The sequence below is a fragment of the Camelus ferus genome, chromosome X (genome assembly GCF_009834535.1).
Source record: "Camelus ferus isolate YT-003-E chromosome X, BCGSAC_Cfer_1.0, whole genome shotgun sequence".
In the NCBI taxonomy this organism is placed as follows: Eukaryota; Metazoa; Chordata; class Mammalia; order Artiodactyla; family Camelidae; genus Camelus; species Camelus ferus.
In genome coordinates this window covers 62,996,233-63,011,591 of record NC_045732.1, presented here as the reverse complement: position 1 = coordinate 63,011,591, position 15,359 = coordinate 62,996,233, and the positions used below count along the sequence as shown (strand labels likewise).

At 36.0% G+C, this 15,359-nt stretch overlaps 1 protein-coding gene across 1 annotated transcript in view; it reads right to left on the bottom strand.

Annotated features, from left to right (window-relative positions):
- The window catches only part of DIAPH2 (diaphanous related formin 2), a 780,329-nt gene that overhangs the window by 285,802 nt on the left and 479,168 nt on the right, over nt 1–15,359 (bottom strand). Inside the window, exon 23 of the mRNA XM_032474690.1 lies at nt 14,966–15,090. Coding sequence (XP_032330581.1) covers nt 14,966–15,090 — 125 coding nt within the window. The remainder of the gene's footprint in view (nt 1–14,965; nt 15,091–15,359) is intronic.

The window sequence follows — 15,359 nt, the reverse complement described above, 5'->3', positions numbered from 1 at the left end:
ATTTTAATTAACGTATCGAGTTAATCCCCATTACTCTTGGTATTGCATCACACAAACAATGTACACCATGCACACACACACACACGACACAAATCAAAAGAACTGCCCAGTATATATAAAATAGATAAACAAGTTTATACTGTATAGCACAGGGAACTATGTTCAATATCTTGTAGTAACTTATGGTGAAAAAGAATATGAAAATGAATATATGTATGAATATATATGACTGAAGCATTATTGCTGTACACCAGAAATTGACACAACAGTGTAAAACTGACTACTTCAATAATATATACATATGTGTATATGAATGTGTATATATATGTGTGTATATATACACACATGGGTATTTATATATATATGTGTGTGTGTGTGTATATATATATGTGTGTGTATGTATGTGTATATTATATATATATATTAAACTGCCAGGATTTTATAAACTTGCTATTGAAAGATATGACCTTACAATCCAAACTAGATCTTTGGTATTTAAAAAACACCACTTTGACACCTAAACTTCCTGTAGGCAGCAGGGTTTCTTCAGTAAGACTAACCCATGGCAGCTGCGTTTCATTATTGAAAAGACTGAACCAGTGTTTTTATAGCTCTCGATTAAGCTGTTTAAATAAAAAAAAGTAAATGTTGAAAGTGGAAACCACTGTAGTTAAGCGTTATGTAAACGACTAATGGACAAATAAATCTCTGATGGTTTGAAAGTTCGGTTTGGATAAATATCTAAATCTATTCGAACCTCTAAAGCTGAAAACTTCTAGCTCCCACAATGTTAGTAAGGTTTTAGGTTTTCCACTGAATCTGACATAGCTTTTCAAAATTACCCACACTCAATCCCTAGCCAATAGTAAAAGCAACTTTGGGGAAAAAAAGTTAAAACTTTTTGAAACATAAAATGTCTTCAGCATTTGGTTCCATTTGAGGGATTTCTAACTCTCCAACTTCAAAACTCCACTAGAAGTGCAAATCCAGTAAGACCATGGACAGGAAACTAGATGCCTTAGAATTGCAATGAACCAAATCATCATCAAGGTACCAAACTGTCAAATACTTTTAACACCTGTAGGTAAACAGGCAGAAGTAAAGATTCATCCTCACCTCTTCTCTTGACGTCTTATCCATCCTTCACATCTCAGCTCAAGCATTACCTTCTCAAGAGAGAGCTCCCTAACTAGGTTGAAGATTGATATGGCATTATAAATTTCTTCTGTGTCACCTGCCACTGTTGTTGTAGAGTTGTTTAATGTGTATCTCTTCCACCAAATTAAAACTTCCCTTAGGTTACATCATATCTTTTTTGCTCACTAGTATATTCCAAGTACCTAGGCACAATGCCTGGCACATAGCAAGAATCACTAAATCAACATTTGTGGAATGAATAAATCCTCAAAAACATCAACAAGCTGCAAGACTTAATAGCTTTTGTTATGGAACATTTCAAGGAGACATGAAAACAATAAAAGAACTTTTTAAATTGTAAAATACTATACAAGTATGTTGTTACTGCTGTATTATAAATCCAAGCTATAGGGCAGTTAAACTGAATGTAAAAAAAAAAAAAAAAATTCATCTGCCCCATCAGACACACATGTCCACAACCTTTCTAATGCTGGAAACAATTCTGACTTTAGTCCATACTTGGATCAGTAGTCGGCAGGTGGCAGGGATCACCCCATTTAAGCAAATACCACTTGGTGGTTGGAAATAGGGAGAGAAAGGAGAAATAAGTTATTTGCCTTTCAGCTCTTTACTACCCACCAAACACTATTCAAACTCTTCAGACCAGTATTTCTGATCTTTTGAGATTTGATTTGTTACTCCTTTTACTAGTTGTAACTCTCGCTACTCTGAGCCGCACACGTGTACTTGATCTTCTTTCAACACAGTTTTGATCTTTACAGACTGAGTCTTTGCTTATGTCTAGTCTGCAAATTTCCATCAAACCTACCCCCCCCCGCAAGTTTTCAGTCTGAAGTGATCTCCCGCTGCTCTGAATTACTAAGATGAAGTATGTGAACACTATGCAGAATGGAAACTTCTATGGATGTACTCAGATTTATTATCTTATAGAATGAATTCCCCATTTTACATTGCACTGATCATACCCATATCGTCGTATAATCATTCAGGTATTGTTGATTCTGTTTACAAACTTACATGTTCTGAATGAAAGGTCCATGTGTTACTCATTTTTATATACCTCACAGACCTAAGACTTCATTCACAAGGCATATCCAGGCATTTAAAAATGACAATATACATGTGGCCAAAAGGGAGATACAACTCAGAGCACACAGCAAACTGTGTCAATTATGTAGTGATATCAGAAGTTTTAGACAGATACGTTACATAATGTAATATGCCCATCATAAGGCATCTCAGTGTCTGTCACCAATTAATGCTTTTTAACATGAATTTAAAGCTATTTAATTCTATAATATGGGAATCATTAAATAAAATTAAGTTTAGTAATAAAGCATCCTGTTTGTAAATACAATAAGCCCTATAATGTTTAGTTGGTCACTTCAAATCAAATCCTGACTCTCCTTCAACCCAGTCCTATGATATCTGCATCCAGTCCAGTTTGGGTGAGTTCTTGGAATGCAAAATCATGTTCACATTTATCTAATCAGACATAATTAGTGAGGGGCTTTGGGGGGGGGGTTGTTTCAATAGACATTAAATAAATTTCAAAGTCAAACAGAATCACATTTTGGATGACCTATAAGAGCATGCAGCAAAATCTTTTTAACGACTACCTCTCTAAAATATGCCAACATTTTTGAAATAAAATGTCAGCAGAGAGCAAATCATGCATTCATTCATTCACCAGACACGTACAGAGCCCTACTATGTGCCAGGCACTGGGATTACAAAAGATGATCACCACCAAACCAACACAGGAAACTTCCTGCACGTAGAGAGCTTATACTGCAGCAGGAGTTGAATCTTTCTTCTCCATGAAGCTGCTCCAAACCACAACCTTCCCTACCTGGTTAATTCTTAATGCTTTTAAAACCAGTGTTGTAACCCAGCAGGACCCTATGGGGCCTGCCCGGGACAGACTCCTCCCCCCATGTCCTCTGCCTGCCTCTTGTTTGTAAAAAAGCTGTAGTCCCAGGCCTCCCCTAAGTCACAAAAGTCTGGCTCATGAATCAATGGTTGAAAGGCTGTGAACAAGTAGCAACAGAAACAGCAGTTGGGCCAGGAGAACTGGTAAGAATTTAAATAGTAAATTAGCCCTATGGCAGTCACAGAATCTTTAGTTCCTCCCTGAAGTACCTTGGTTACAGTATCTAATGTACATTCCTGGGTTGTTTTACAGATGCTAAAACCCCCACCAAATGGGAAGAAGTTAACTACGCGACTACCATGAGCCCCTAGCCTCCAGACCTACTGGAGCCTGAGCACTGATATCATTAACCCCTGTGACATCACCCTGTTACCTCACCATCACCAATCAGAAAATTGTGCATGAGCTGATCACATACCCTGCGACCCCCTCCCTCATCTTGGCTTTAAAAATGCTTTCCTGAAACCCATCTTTTGGGGAATTCAGGTTTTTTGGGCACTAGCCCCGGACTCCTTGTCTGCTGCCTTACAATAAATGCTGCACTTTCCTTCACTACAACCCGGTGTCAGCAGATTGGCTTTACCTAAGCACGCAGGTGAGTGGACACAAGTTTGGTTTGGTAACAATGTCACACAATTAAACTTTAGGAAACACCATCCTTTGAGTGATTTTTTTTCAGAGGTGTGCTCATAACTAAATTCAAGCTTCTTTTACAATGGGGGAAAATGTTTGTAAATGATGTGACCGGCAAGGGACTAATCTCCAAAATATACAAACAGCTCGTACAGCTTTATTTCAGAAAAACAAGCAACCCAATTAAAAAATGGGCAGAAGACCTAAATACACATTTCTCCAAAGAAGACATCCAGACAGCCAACAGGCACATGAAAACATGCTCAATATCACTAATTATCAGAGAAACACAAATCAAAACTACAATGAGGTATCATCTTACACCAATCAGAATGGCCATCATTAAAAAGTCTACAAATAATACATGCTGGAGAGGGTGCAGCGACAAAGGAACCCTCCTACACTGTTGGTGGGAATGTAGTTTGGTGCAGCCATTATGGTAAACAGTATGGAGATTCCTCAAAAAACTATAAATAGACTTAACATATGATTCAGGAATACCACTCCTGGGCATATATCTGGAGAAAACTCTAATTCAAAAAGACACCTGCACCCCAATGTTCATAGCAGCACTATTTACAATAGCCAAGACATGGAACCAATCTAAATGTCCATCGACAGATGATTGGATAGAGAAGATGCAGCATGCATGTGCGCGCGCACACACACACACACATATACACACAATGGAATATTACTCAGCCATAAAAAAGAATAAAATAATGCCATTTGCAGCAACATAGATGGACCTAGAGATTATCATGTTAAGTGAAGTAGGTCAGACAGGGAAAGACAAATATCATTTGATATTAATTATATGTGGAATCTAAAATGATATAAATTTTATTTACAAACCAGAAACACACTCACAGACATAGAAAGCAAACTATGGTTACCAAAGGGGAAAGAGCAAGGGAGGGATAAATTAGTAGGAGTTTGGGATTAATAGATACAAATTACTATATATAAAATAGGTAAACAACAAGGACCTACTGTATAGCACAGGGAATTACATTCAGTTTTTTGTAATAAGCTATAATGGAAAAGAATCTGAAAAAGAATATATATGTATATGTATATGTATGACTGAATTGCTTTGCTGTACACCTGAAACTAACATCATAAATCAACTATACATCAATAAAAAATAAAACTAAAAAAAGTTAACCTTCTTTAGAGCAGAGAGAATAGTATGTGGCTAGGTTCTGTAGGAGCTGCTTTATAAATATATGGAAAGAAACTTGGTTTTGAACCTAGAGAAATTGTTGGTACAGTTCTTAATTATCTGTGCTGAGGGAGATAGTTAATGCAAAACAAAGAATGACATACAAGTTATTTCCATTTGGCTCTGGAATACATTTCCATATTTAACTTTTCATTTGGGTCTCTTCCTTGGTTTGAGAGTACATTTCCAACAAAATAATAAAGTTGCAATGTTAATTCTCGACGGTGGTCAAAGCTGGAATGCTGTCTCACGACAAAAGAGGGGAAGAAAGAGTTAAAGTGCCTATTGCGTTTTCAGCCTGCACTACACTCATTTACAGTGAAATTACCTTGCACTGTTGGTTGCTCTCTTCTGTCAGTTTTACCTCCCGGACTACATGCCTTCTTGAAAGCAGGAAACATACCTGCATCTTCATAGGTGTTCTAACATTTAGAATATCACCTCTTATGGAGTATGGAAGCATCTTCAAATTCCATTGGTTGCTTCTCTCTCTCATACCTAAGTGGAAAAGGTAGGGATTTGTTTAATCCCAAACACCTGGATACACCTCGAATAATGAGGTGTAGGCATCCTGTTTCTTCCATAGGCATTTACAACATTTTAAAGAGATTAGCCTTTCTCTGTGTCTTTAAATAGAAAGAAAAAAAATTTTAAAAAGCAAACTTAGATAAAATGAAGTGGGACAAAAGCAGACCATGTTTGTTTATAAAGAACATTTTCCTTGGGGGAAATAACTTATTTCCCACTTGTGAGGTTTAGGGGAGAAGGATAAATGACACCTTGTATGTGGTTTTTTCATTTTACAAAGCATGTTCAAAGTCATTATACCTTGTCCTAATAACAACTTATGTGAGCTGGGCAAGGCAAGTATTCTTGTTTCAGTTTTACAAATGGGGAAACAGTGCCTTTCCTAGGTTTGCAAAGACCAAACCTAGAACTTAGGTCTATTGATACTCATCCAATTCTCTTCATTCAAACAGATTAATAAAAATGCTTTGTATTTATAAAGAATATTAAAATTCAAAAGTGTATATATATATATGGGACAAATGAATTTGACAAGAGTTTTTCTCAACAGTGTGCAAAATTAAATGGGATCTCTTTAGGTTTTCAGTCAGGACCATAATAAAGAAATCTAGAGATCAGTAATTGAGCAGAGATGCTGTGCACAAATTTGATAATGCCTTAGCAGATATGAAAAAGCCATTTACTAAACATCTGCTTTTGACAAGGTAAAGAGGGGTTGACACCTTCACCCTTTGGAACCATTATGAACTCAGTTACTCATCACTTTTCAACATCAATTTGTGACTAATCATATTCTTCTCACTGATGATCCTGGGAGAGCTTTTCTATAGTTCCTTGTTAAATTTTTAATTTATTTGCCATTCTCACCATTAGTGAGTGCCTTAGCTTCAAGTGAGTAGCTGAGATGTAATCCTCTCAAGCTGATTATAATTTTAAATGCTTGTCTTATGAGGTACGTGTGTATGTGTATGGATATGGATATATATATCCATCATCAAGATTCAGTTTAAAAATTTCAGTGATGTTTGTTATGTATTTCTTTCCATTTCTAACTTCAGTAATGAACTGGGACAATTTAATAGGTTATTATCCTATTTTGCCTTTGCAACCCACAGGAGAGTAGCTTTACATGATTATTAAACATATTGACTTGCTGTCTTTTTTTGCATTTTTTTTGTTTTCATCTTATAAAGCTAATTCATTTCCTATATCTCAAATTTTAAAACCAGAAGAAAGGAACAGGGAAAGTTCAAATGAAAAAGCTAAGTTTACTCGCTATAATTTTCCTACGCTATATCAGATCCTAACAAGAAATAACTAAACAAACTTCTAATACAGAAGAAGACATTGATATATTTTTCTACATTATAAAAATAGTACCTGATTGAGATTTTGCTGCAAGAGTGTATGACTTGACTAGTTACACTAACATCATTATCATTGCCTATCAACTGTGTATTTAACACAGCATGCATGCCCTTCATAATGGAAAATAAAGAGTTTTCATAAATTTCAAATCAAAGCAAAAGGAAAAAAACCTCAGTGTCATCACTACGATATCCAATCTAAGCTCTTGTGAATATTAAATGGCTTTAAAGCACATCTCTACATATAGATGTGTGTATATGCTACGTGTTCCCTAGGACACATGCATACACACAAACATATTCATTATTGGGTCATTTATTTTTTCAAGCTTCTTTTTATTTTATATCATTTCTACTCAGTATGAATAAATCCCACAGACAGGCTTTTAATCTCTTAAAACTTAGCTTCTGGTAGGAATGAGAATTTGTCAGGTTGGGGGTACATTAACTCTTTCAGACGAATTATGTCCCGTTTTATGTTCTGAAAAAGATGATTTCCCAGATGAGTCGCTAGTGGCCTGAAAGGGTTTATGCACCCTTCAACCAAGCAGTATGTTCTTTTCTCACCATTAGCATCGTGCATCAAATGTCTATCAATTCCCTCTAGGCAAAGTCGGAAAAATGTAGCTCATGGTAATTTCTGGCTGAAGTTCAAACAAGCAAGAGTCTTCAAATAGAAAAGTTTTGAGCTGACTGATCCTAAAAAACATGTGTTCCATTCAGATAGTTTCTTAGAATGTGATTTCTAAGAGTTAAAGAGATAACTCTAAATACCTGCATTTGAAATCAAAACATATAAAGGAATAACACTGGAAACATGTTATACCCCTTTCTTTTGTCAAACTGAAGTTATGTCAGGATAACAAGCTCATATTTTCTATTTGCTCGCTAGAATGTTGTTTAACATGAATCATTATAATATGAACTCTATTTAAACAAATATTTATTAAGACAACTTTCTACTAAGCATTGTGCTAAGTCTGTTGTACTCAAAGACAAGTAAGCAACTATCTCAAAAGATTTTAGAACCCAGTGAACACAACAGACATGCACATAAGCAGAGTATAAGCAAGCCAGCAAGTACAATAATCAAAACATTAAAATGTTATGAGAACACAGGGGACAAGGAAATTTTGATTGCTATGATTAAGGAAGACTTTGAGGAGGATACGGTGTAAGTGAGCAGCACATTTTTAAATGAGTTTATAAACCTTTCAAAAAGAGTATTTTTTTTTTCCATTTGAAGGAGACTGAAAATGAAGCAATATATAGTTTCACAGTGAACAACGTGAAATTCATCTCAAATTCACGAAGCTTTCTGACCCCAGAGGCAGCACAATACCATGGTTACAAGCACAAGGTTTGGAGTCTGAAGGACCAACACTTGAATCTTGGCTCTCATTAGCCAGACTTAGAACGTACGTGATCTCATACACGTGTCTGAACCTTTGAACTTCTACAGCCTCAATCTTCACATATTTGAAATGGGGTTAACAAGAGTACCTACCCCGTGGGATTGCTCTGGAGATCACTAGAGATTTTATATATATACGCCTATATATTCTTAGCACTGTGACCAGCACATGACTAAACAGTTGCTACTATTACTATTTTATTATCATTTTTATTTACTTTATTACAAATGATAATACCTTTCTATTTCAAATCAATGCCTACTCTACCACTGACCTATACCCTCCCCCAATTTGATTTTCAATATAAGCATTTTCTCTATGACTGACCATGCTCCCATGCTCACTGTCTTTTCCTTCCTTCCTCCCTCCCTCCCCCACATCTCTCTCCTCCTTCCTTGTCTTTCTCACTCTTTCTAAGTCCCGGACCCTCTTGCCCTGAGCAGTCTCATAAAAAATAGTTTTGATTTGAACTTCCTAATTTTCTGAGTTTGAAACCAACAGGCAATTGAAGGTAATGAGAGAGTCCGAGCCAGTGAATTTCCCTCCAGTCTCATCTAAAGTTCTTGATTTTTCTTCAGAAACTAGAGAACAGGCTGGATTACTACATTCCTATGGCCCCATGCCCCCGCCCCAAAAAAGGCTTTGCTCTTGAGGCTTCTAGCTTTTTGTTTTGTTTTGTCTATTTCATATGGCATTTACTTTCTAAAGTGTGAATCATCCTCTCACTAAAACCTGTCACCGGCATGTTCTCAAAGGTAATTAATGTTACTGTCATCGAGCACAAACTCCCTTTGAGTTTATCATCGTTTAAAAAATTATTCTCTTAATAAAGAATAGTGGAAGAAAAACCAACATAATTGCAGTGCAGTGGAGACCCCAAATCTGTTTTGAACTGTCTGGTAAGGACAAAATGCTTCCTCGGTAACTTGATTTTTAACCACTTCAAATGACTCTCCCTCCTACTAGGAGGAAATCCCAGGTGTTGATAGTTAGCTGACAGGGTGTTAATGTCATTAACATTCTGTCAGCTCTTCTTGTCAATGTGTTAATGGTGCCCCACTGCTCAGTCCTCCCTGTCCTCCAGTTGGTAAAATGATTTAGCCAGCAGTCAATCAAAAAGCTAAGCTGATTTTGCGCAATAGACAGCTCTGCCATTGACAAAATCTATGTGAGTAAATGTAGGAAGAAATTTGTCAACAAGATATAAGCAGTAAGGTCAACACTGTGGTTAATGTGCTTTTTAGACAGTTTAAGATGTTAAGAATGGACCACAAAGCATATTTTAAAGTCTAAGAAGCCCTCTTTTAAGAATGGTCTTCCCCGTCAGAAAAAGCAAGGAGCGGTAAATAAAAGTGAAGCCTGGATTTAAAAGAATGAAAGAAAAACCCTTTCCTAGTCATATGGCTGATCCAAAGACAAAAGCTGCAAAAATCGGAATCCACAAAGAATGTCAAGTCCAAGAGAACAAGCCTCAGGACTGGCAAGCAGTCCATTCATAATGCTCCCTCTCACCTCTCCTAAGCACAAGTTATTTTTCAAAACTTTGAAACCAGACGTGATTCAGAACCTCACTGCGCCAATTTTTATAGTAGGTCCCAAACACTGACACAGACCACAGAAATTCTGGTAACCTTAAAATATAAAAAAAGATGACCCTGCAAAATTAATGAATTGAAAATAATGGAGCTATGATACATAACTTGATGAGTTGTTGAAGTTATCCTGACACACGTTGAGCTAACTGCAATGACACAAGGACAACTGTGATCAATTTCATCACCAGAGATGGAAAATACTCCTCATTTAACAAATGGGGACAGTTTTTAAAAGCTCAAGCATGTAAAATTAGGCAGTGTCTGATACACAGTAAACATTCAATCAATGAATGAATATTATCATTTTTATAACTTACTAAAAAAAGGTTCTATTTGAATTTACTGTACAAACAACTGAACTTAAAACTTTCAATTATGATGAGCATATTGGTTATGAAGACTACAAAGGACTCTGCTTTTTTAAAAAAAATTAGAATCATAGTAATAATTTCCCCATATGGTTATCTAAATTTTTGAACAATATTTGTGTATATATATATATGGCACTCTTATATCCGTTACAGACCATCCCCTTTGATCCTAGACCCTCTCTGCAATGATTTATGAGAGAATTTTCTCCATTTCTCCCTTTTGGTAGTTTCATAAAATTAGTCTTGCTTATTATACTCTTTACATCTTTTTTTTTTTTTTTTTTTGAGTTGAAACAAGCAACAGATTTTGGGTAGAGAAAAGGAGACAGAGGTGATGAGCTCCCCTCTAATGCCACTGACTATTCCGTAGGAGGCATGAAATAGCCTGGGCCATTCCATTCATAGGGGAGGTTTCATTCTTTTATTTTTTTTATCTTTTGACATTTCCTTTTAAAAGGTGTGAATTATCCCTTCTAAAACTGATTACACTTTACACGTGTGCTCTAAAAATGTGATTCAATGTTACTCAAGTTTCTGAGAAGACTTACATGAAGAAAAGTTTTATAACTATAAGCACAGCTTACCACTCTTCTGAAGTGCTCAGTAAAAGTAGAGTCTTGTCAGAGAGGGTTTAGCTCAGTGGTAGCGTGCATACCTAGAATGCATGAGATCCTGAGTTCAATCCCCAGTACCTCCATTAAAAATATAAATAAATAGCGGCTGACAAGGGACTAATTTCTAAAATATACAAACAGATCATATACCTTAATATCAAAAAACCAAGCAACCTAATGAAAAAATAGGCAGAAGACCTAAATAAACATTTCTCCAAAGAAGACATCCAGATGGCCAACAGACACATGAGAACATGCTCAATATCGCTAATTATCAGAGAAATGCAAATCAAAACTACAATGAGGTATCACCACACACCAGTTAGAATGGCCATCATTAAAAAGTCCACAAATGATAAATGCTGGAGAGGGTGTGGAGAAAAGGGAACCCTCCTACACTGCTAGTGGGAATGTAAATTGGTGCAGCCACTATGGAGGACAGTATGAAGAGTCCTTAAAAAAATAAAAATAGACTTACTGTATTATCCAGCAATCCCACTCCTGGGCATGTATCTGGAGAAAAACTCTAATTCAATAAGACACATGTATCCCAATGTTCATAGCAGCACTATTTACAATAGCCAAGACATAGAAACAACCCAAATGTCTATCAACAGATGATTGGATAAAGAAGATGTGGCATATATACATGTGTGTATATATGTGTATATATACATGTGTGTATATGTGTGTGTGTGTGTGTGTGTGTGGGTGTGGGTGTGGGTGTGTGGTGGAATACTACTCAGCCATAAAAAAGAATGAAATAATGCCATGTGCAGCAACATGGATGGACCTGGAGATCATCATTCTAAGTGAAGTAAGCCAGAAAAAGAAAGAAAAATGACACATGATATTGCTTATATACAGAATCTAAAAAGAGGACACAAATGAACTTATCTGCAAAGCAGAAACAGACTCATAGACATAGAGAACAAACTTATGGTTATCAGGGGGTAAAGTGGGTAAGAAGGGATAAATTGGGAATTTGAAATTTGTACCTCTTGGGGAGTAATGGAAATGTTAGCTATCTTGATAGTGGTGGTGGTTTCATGGGTGTGTACATCTATCAAAATTCATCAAATTGTACATCTGAAATATGTGTAGTTTACTGGAACCATACCACAATAAAGGTGTTAAAAAAACTAAAATGAAAGAAATATATATATATGTGTGAATAAACCTAATTACCTCCTCCTCCTCAAAAAAAAAAAAATAGGATCTTGGACTGGATGATCTTCACTGTCTCTGGCTATAATATTCTGTAATTCAACACATACTTATTGCTAGGTGCTGTGCACTGGGATGAGCATGGAGAAATTAACACACCGGACATGATCTTGGCCATAGGGACAGCAAGACAGACAAGAGTGTAAATATCAGACTGTCAGCAGCTTGAGGTCAAGCATTCTATCCTGTACACTGTTGTATTTTCATGGCCTGGCGAGGCCTACCATAAGAAAAGTGTTCAATCAATAGCGTGAAATAGTAATGGTGAACACAGGGTGCTATGGGACTTAGCCCAACCTGGAGATCTGGTGAAGATTCAACCAGCACACTCAGTTGCCCTCTGGCCATCACACCATTGCTGCTAACTATAGCACTGAAAGTCCAGGAATAGCAGGGCTATTCAGTTTTTGAACTCACAGTCCTTTACTGTTTAAATAGGTAAGGTTACTTTCAAGGGAAGCTACCCCTATACTTGTTCCTGTAGTTATTCAATTTAAAGGGCCAGTGACCTGAGGCAAAACAATTTATTGGCAGGAGACAGAAACACATGTAAGATCATCCAGTACAAAGAATCCTACACTAGAAACAGAATCATGGTTCTAATTTTAAACCAGAATCAAGTATTCCACAATACAATATCCTTCTCTTTTGGAATTCCCAGAAGAGTAGAAAAAATACTAAGTAGGCACCCAAATTTATATGACATATATACATATGATGGTTACACATTTTCTTTGTCATTTTCTAGGAGATCCAAACTCTCAAAGGATGCTCAAGGAGCTTTCCGAAGCAGGAATAATTGGAGCAAGAGTTCTATCATTTTCATTTATTAATTTGGAATTTTTCACCAACTCAATATTCTAATAGTTTCTCTAAAATAAATTGCTGTAAACTTTATTTTGTGCTTTTAAAAAATATGATATGCAAAGTAACAGCTCCATACATTTTAATATAGTTTTCAATCCCCTTGTGGACAAACAGTCACACTTTAGTGCCACTTAAATGAAGAATAACCACTCATCTGTAACATACAGATACAGAAGGCTCTGGATTTTCATTTTAAAGTGCTTAATTACCTGCATAAAGAGAGAAATAAAATAAAGAGTCCAGGCCAAGTTCATGAGGGTTTGAAATTACTTTTCTTTTGCTAAATGAGCAACAAAGACGCCTCAATGTTGCATGCTGCTGTGTGGCCAGAAGCCAACTGTGGAATAAAATGTTAAAAAGAACAAGGAGATCAGGAATTAAATTCAAATATGTGAAGCAAGAACCAAAAATCACAAGTTGAAAAATGTAGGTGGTGTTTCCAGCCATAGGACAACATAACAAAATTGAAAAAAAATCTAATCAGCAACAAAGTAAAATCCCCACATTATATATTTCAGTGTGGGCAGTTATGTAATCCAAGGTTATTTTTTGAGGATTTCCTGCCTCCAGTCACCCACAAACTTATGTTTCCAGTATTCCTATTTATATCAGTACTTGGCCTCACTAAAGGACCACACAAAATACAGTGTAAACTCATGAACCAAAAAACTGAAAATGAAAAAATTGTTTTCACATAAATCTAAATGGCCATTCTCAAGTAATTCAAGTTCAGTACCATAACTCCCAAGTTAGGCAGGAAAGAAAGCATATCAAAGTAAAAGGCAGGAGATTTAACCTTGCAACAAGGTGACGGCCATATAGTTGAAGGAATTTACTTATTATCAGATAAAGAATTTGCAGTATTTATTCCTTCTAGAGATATAAAATGGTGAATCAATCTGCAGTTCAAGATATTTACTTAAACCCAGAGGAGAAGGATATGGCTTTAACTTTTGAAAACCAAAATAGAATAGAAAAAAATCAGCTCTAATGTAGTTTATCTTTAGACACCAGCTTTAACATTAAACAACTCAAGCTAAATGTTGCTTCTCAAGCTTTCCTTTCATGTATTTCTGTAATTTACATGAATATACTGTATGTAAAACAGGGATGTAAAAACATTTATGTAGCAGGAAATGCTTAATGTTACACAGATAGCTACTAAAATTTATTTATTTGTTTGTTTGATGAAGGGGAGGTAATTAGGTTTATTTATTTATATTTGGAGGAGGTACCGGAGATTGAACCCAGGACCTCGTGCGTCCTAAGCATGGATTCTACCACTTGAACTATACCCTCACTTTTTGTTGTTGTTGTTGTTGTTGAGGGGGGAGGTAATTAGGTTTATTGACTGATAGATTTAAATGGAGGTACCGGGGATTGAACCCAAGACCTTAGGCATGCTAAGCATGCGCTCTACCACTTGAGCTATACTCCCCCCACTACAATTTATTAAAATAGATCATCTACTGATCAATTGATCTATCCATCCATCGATGCATCCATTTCATTCTTCATAACCTTTCAGTTCACTGATATTATCCTCTGATTGCCCTGATTGCCCTTGAAAATGCATGTATCCCTTTGGAAAATATCACCCTCCACACACAAAGAGGAAAATAAAAATTTTGACCAGAAAAAATCTTCTGTTGATTATTTCCTTTAAACAGCTAGTTAGATAAGAAGATTCTTTGTTTTGTTTTATATCTAATCAAGCCTTATAAGACTTACCTTGCCTTCAAATGAAATCCTTTGAGAAACGCCATTTTTTTCCTGATAGAATTGTTCTCTTGCCTACTCTATCTGGTTCAAAACATCATGAACTAAAATGTACACTGCTCATATAAAAACAGCCTAAATACAAATTCATCCAAACCATGTAAACAGACTGGCAGGTTGACAACTAACCACATAGTAAACTGATAGATGGACAGACAGACAGACAGACAGACACACACACACACACACACACACACACACACACACAGAGAAACTAATAACTAAACAAAATACTTAAATAAATAAAGGATATCGTCATCTTTTCCACAAACTTATCATGTTGATTTTCTGTTTGGGGGAATCGCTTGATGTCACGTTCCAGATTAACAATCTGTTGTTCCATTGTGGCAAGGTTGCTCTTGAGAATTTGAGCTGAAACTAAAGAACAACATGCAAAGTGTTTAGAACATTTTACCAGGTATTCTCCAATACAACTAAAAGAAAACAGTATCCATTAAAGCTTTTTTTTTTTTTTAACGTGGAGAATAGTTCCATGAAGTCAACTCATTTTTCTGAATTACTGCTCATAAAAATTCTACTCCTCATGAAATAAGTGAAAATGTGTAATATAATATACCAAATCATCATGTTTAATATGGGAATGTCACCATTTTATTCGGCCATTAGCTCAAATGAATCCATTTCTA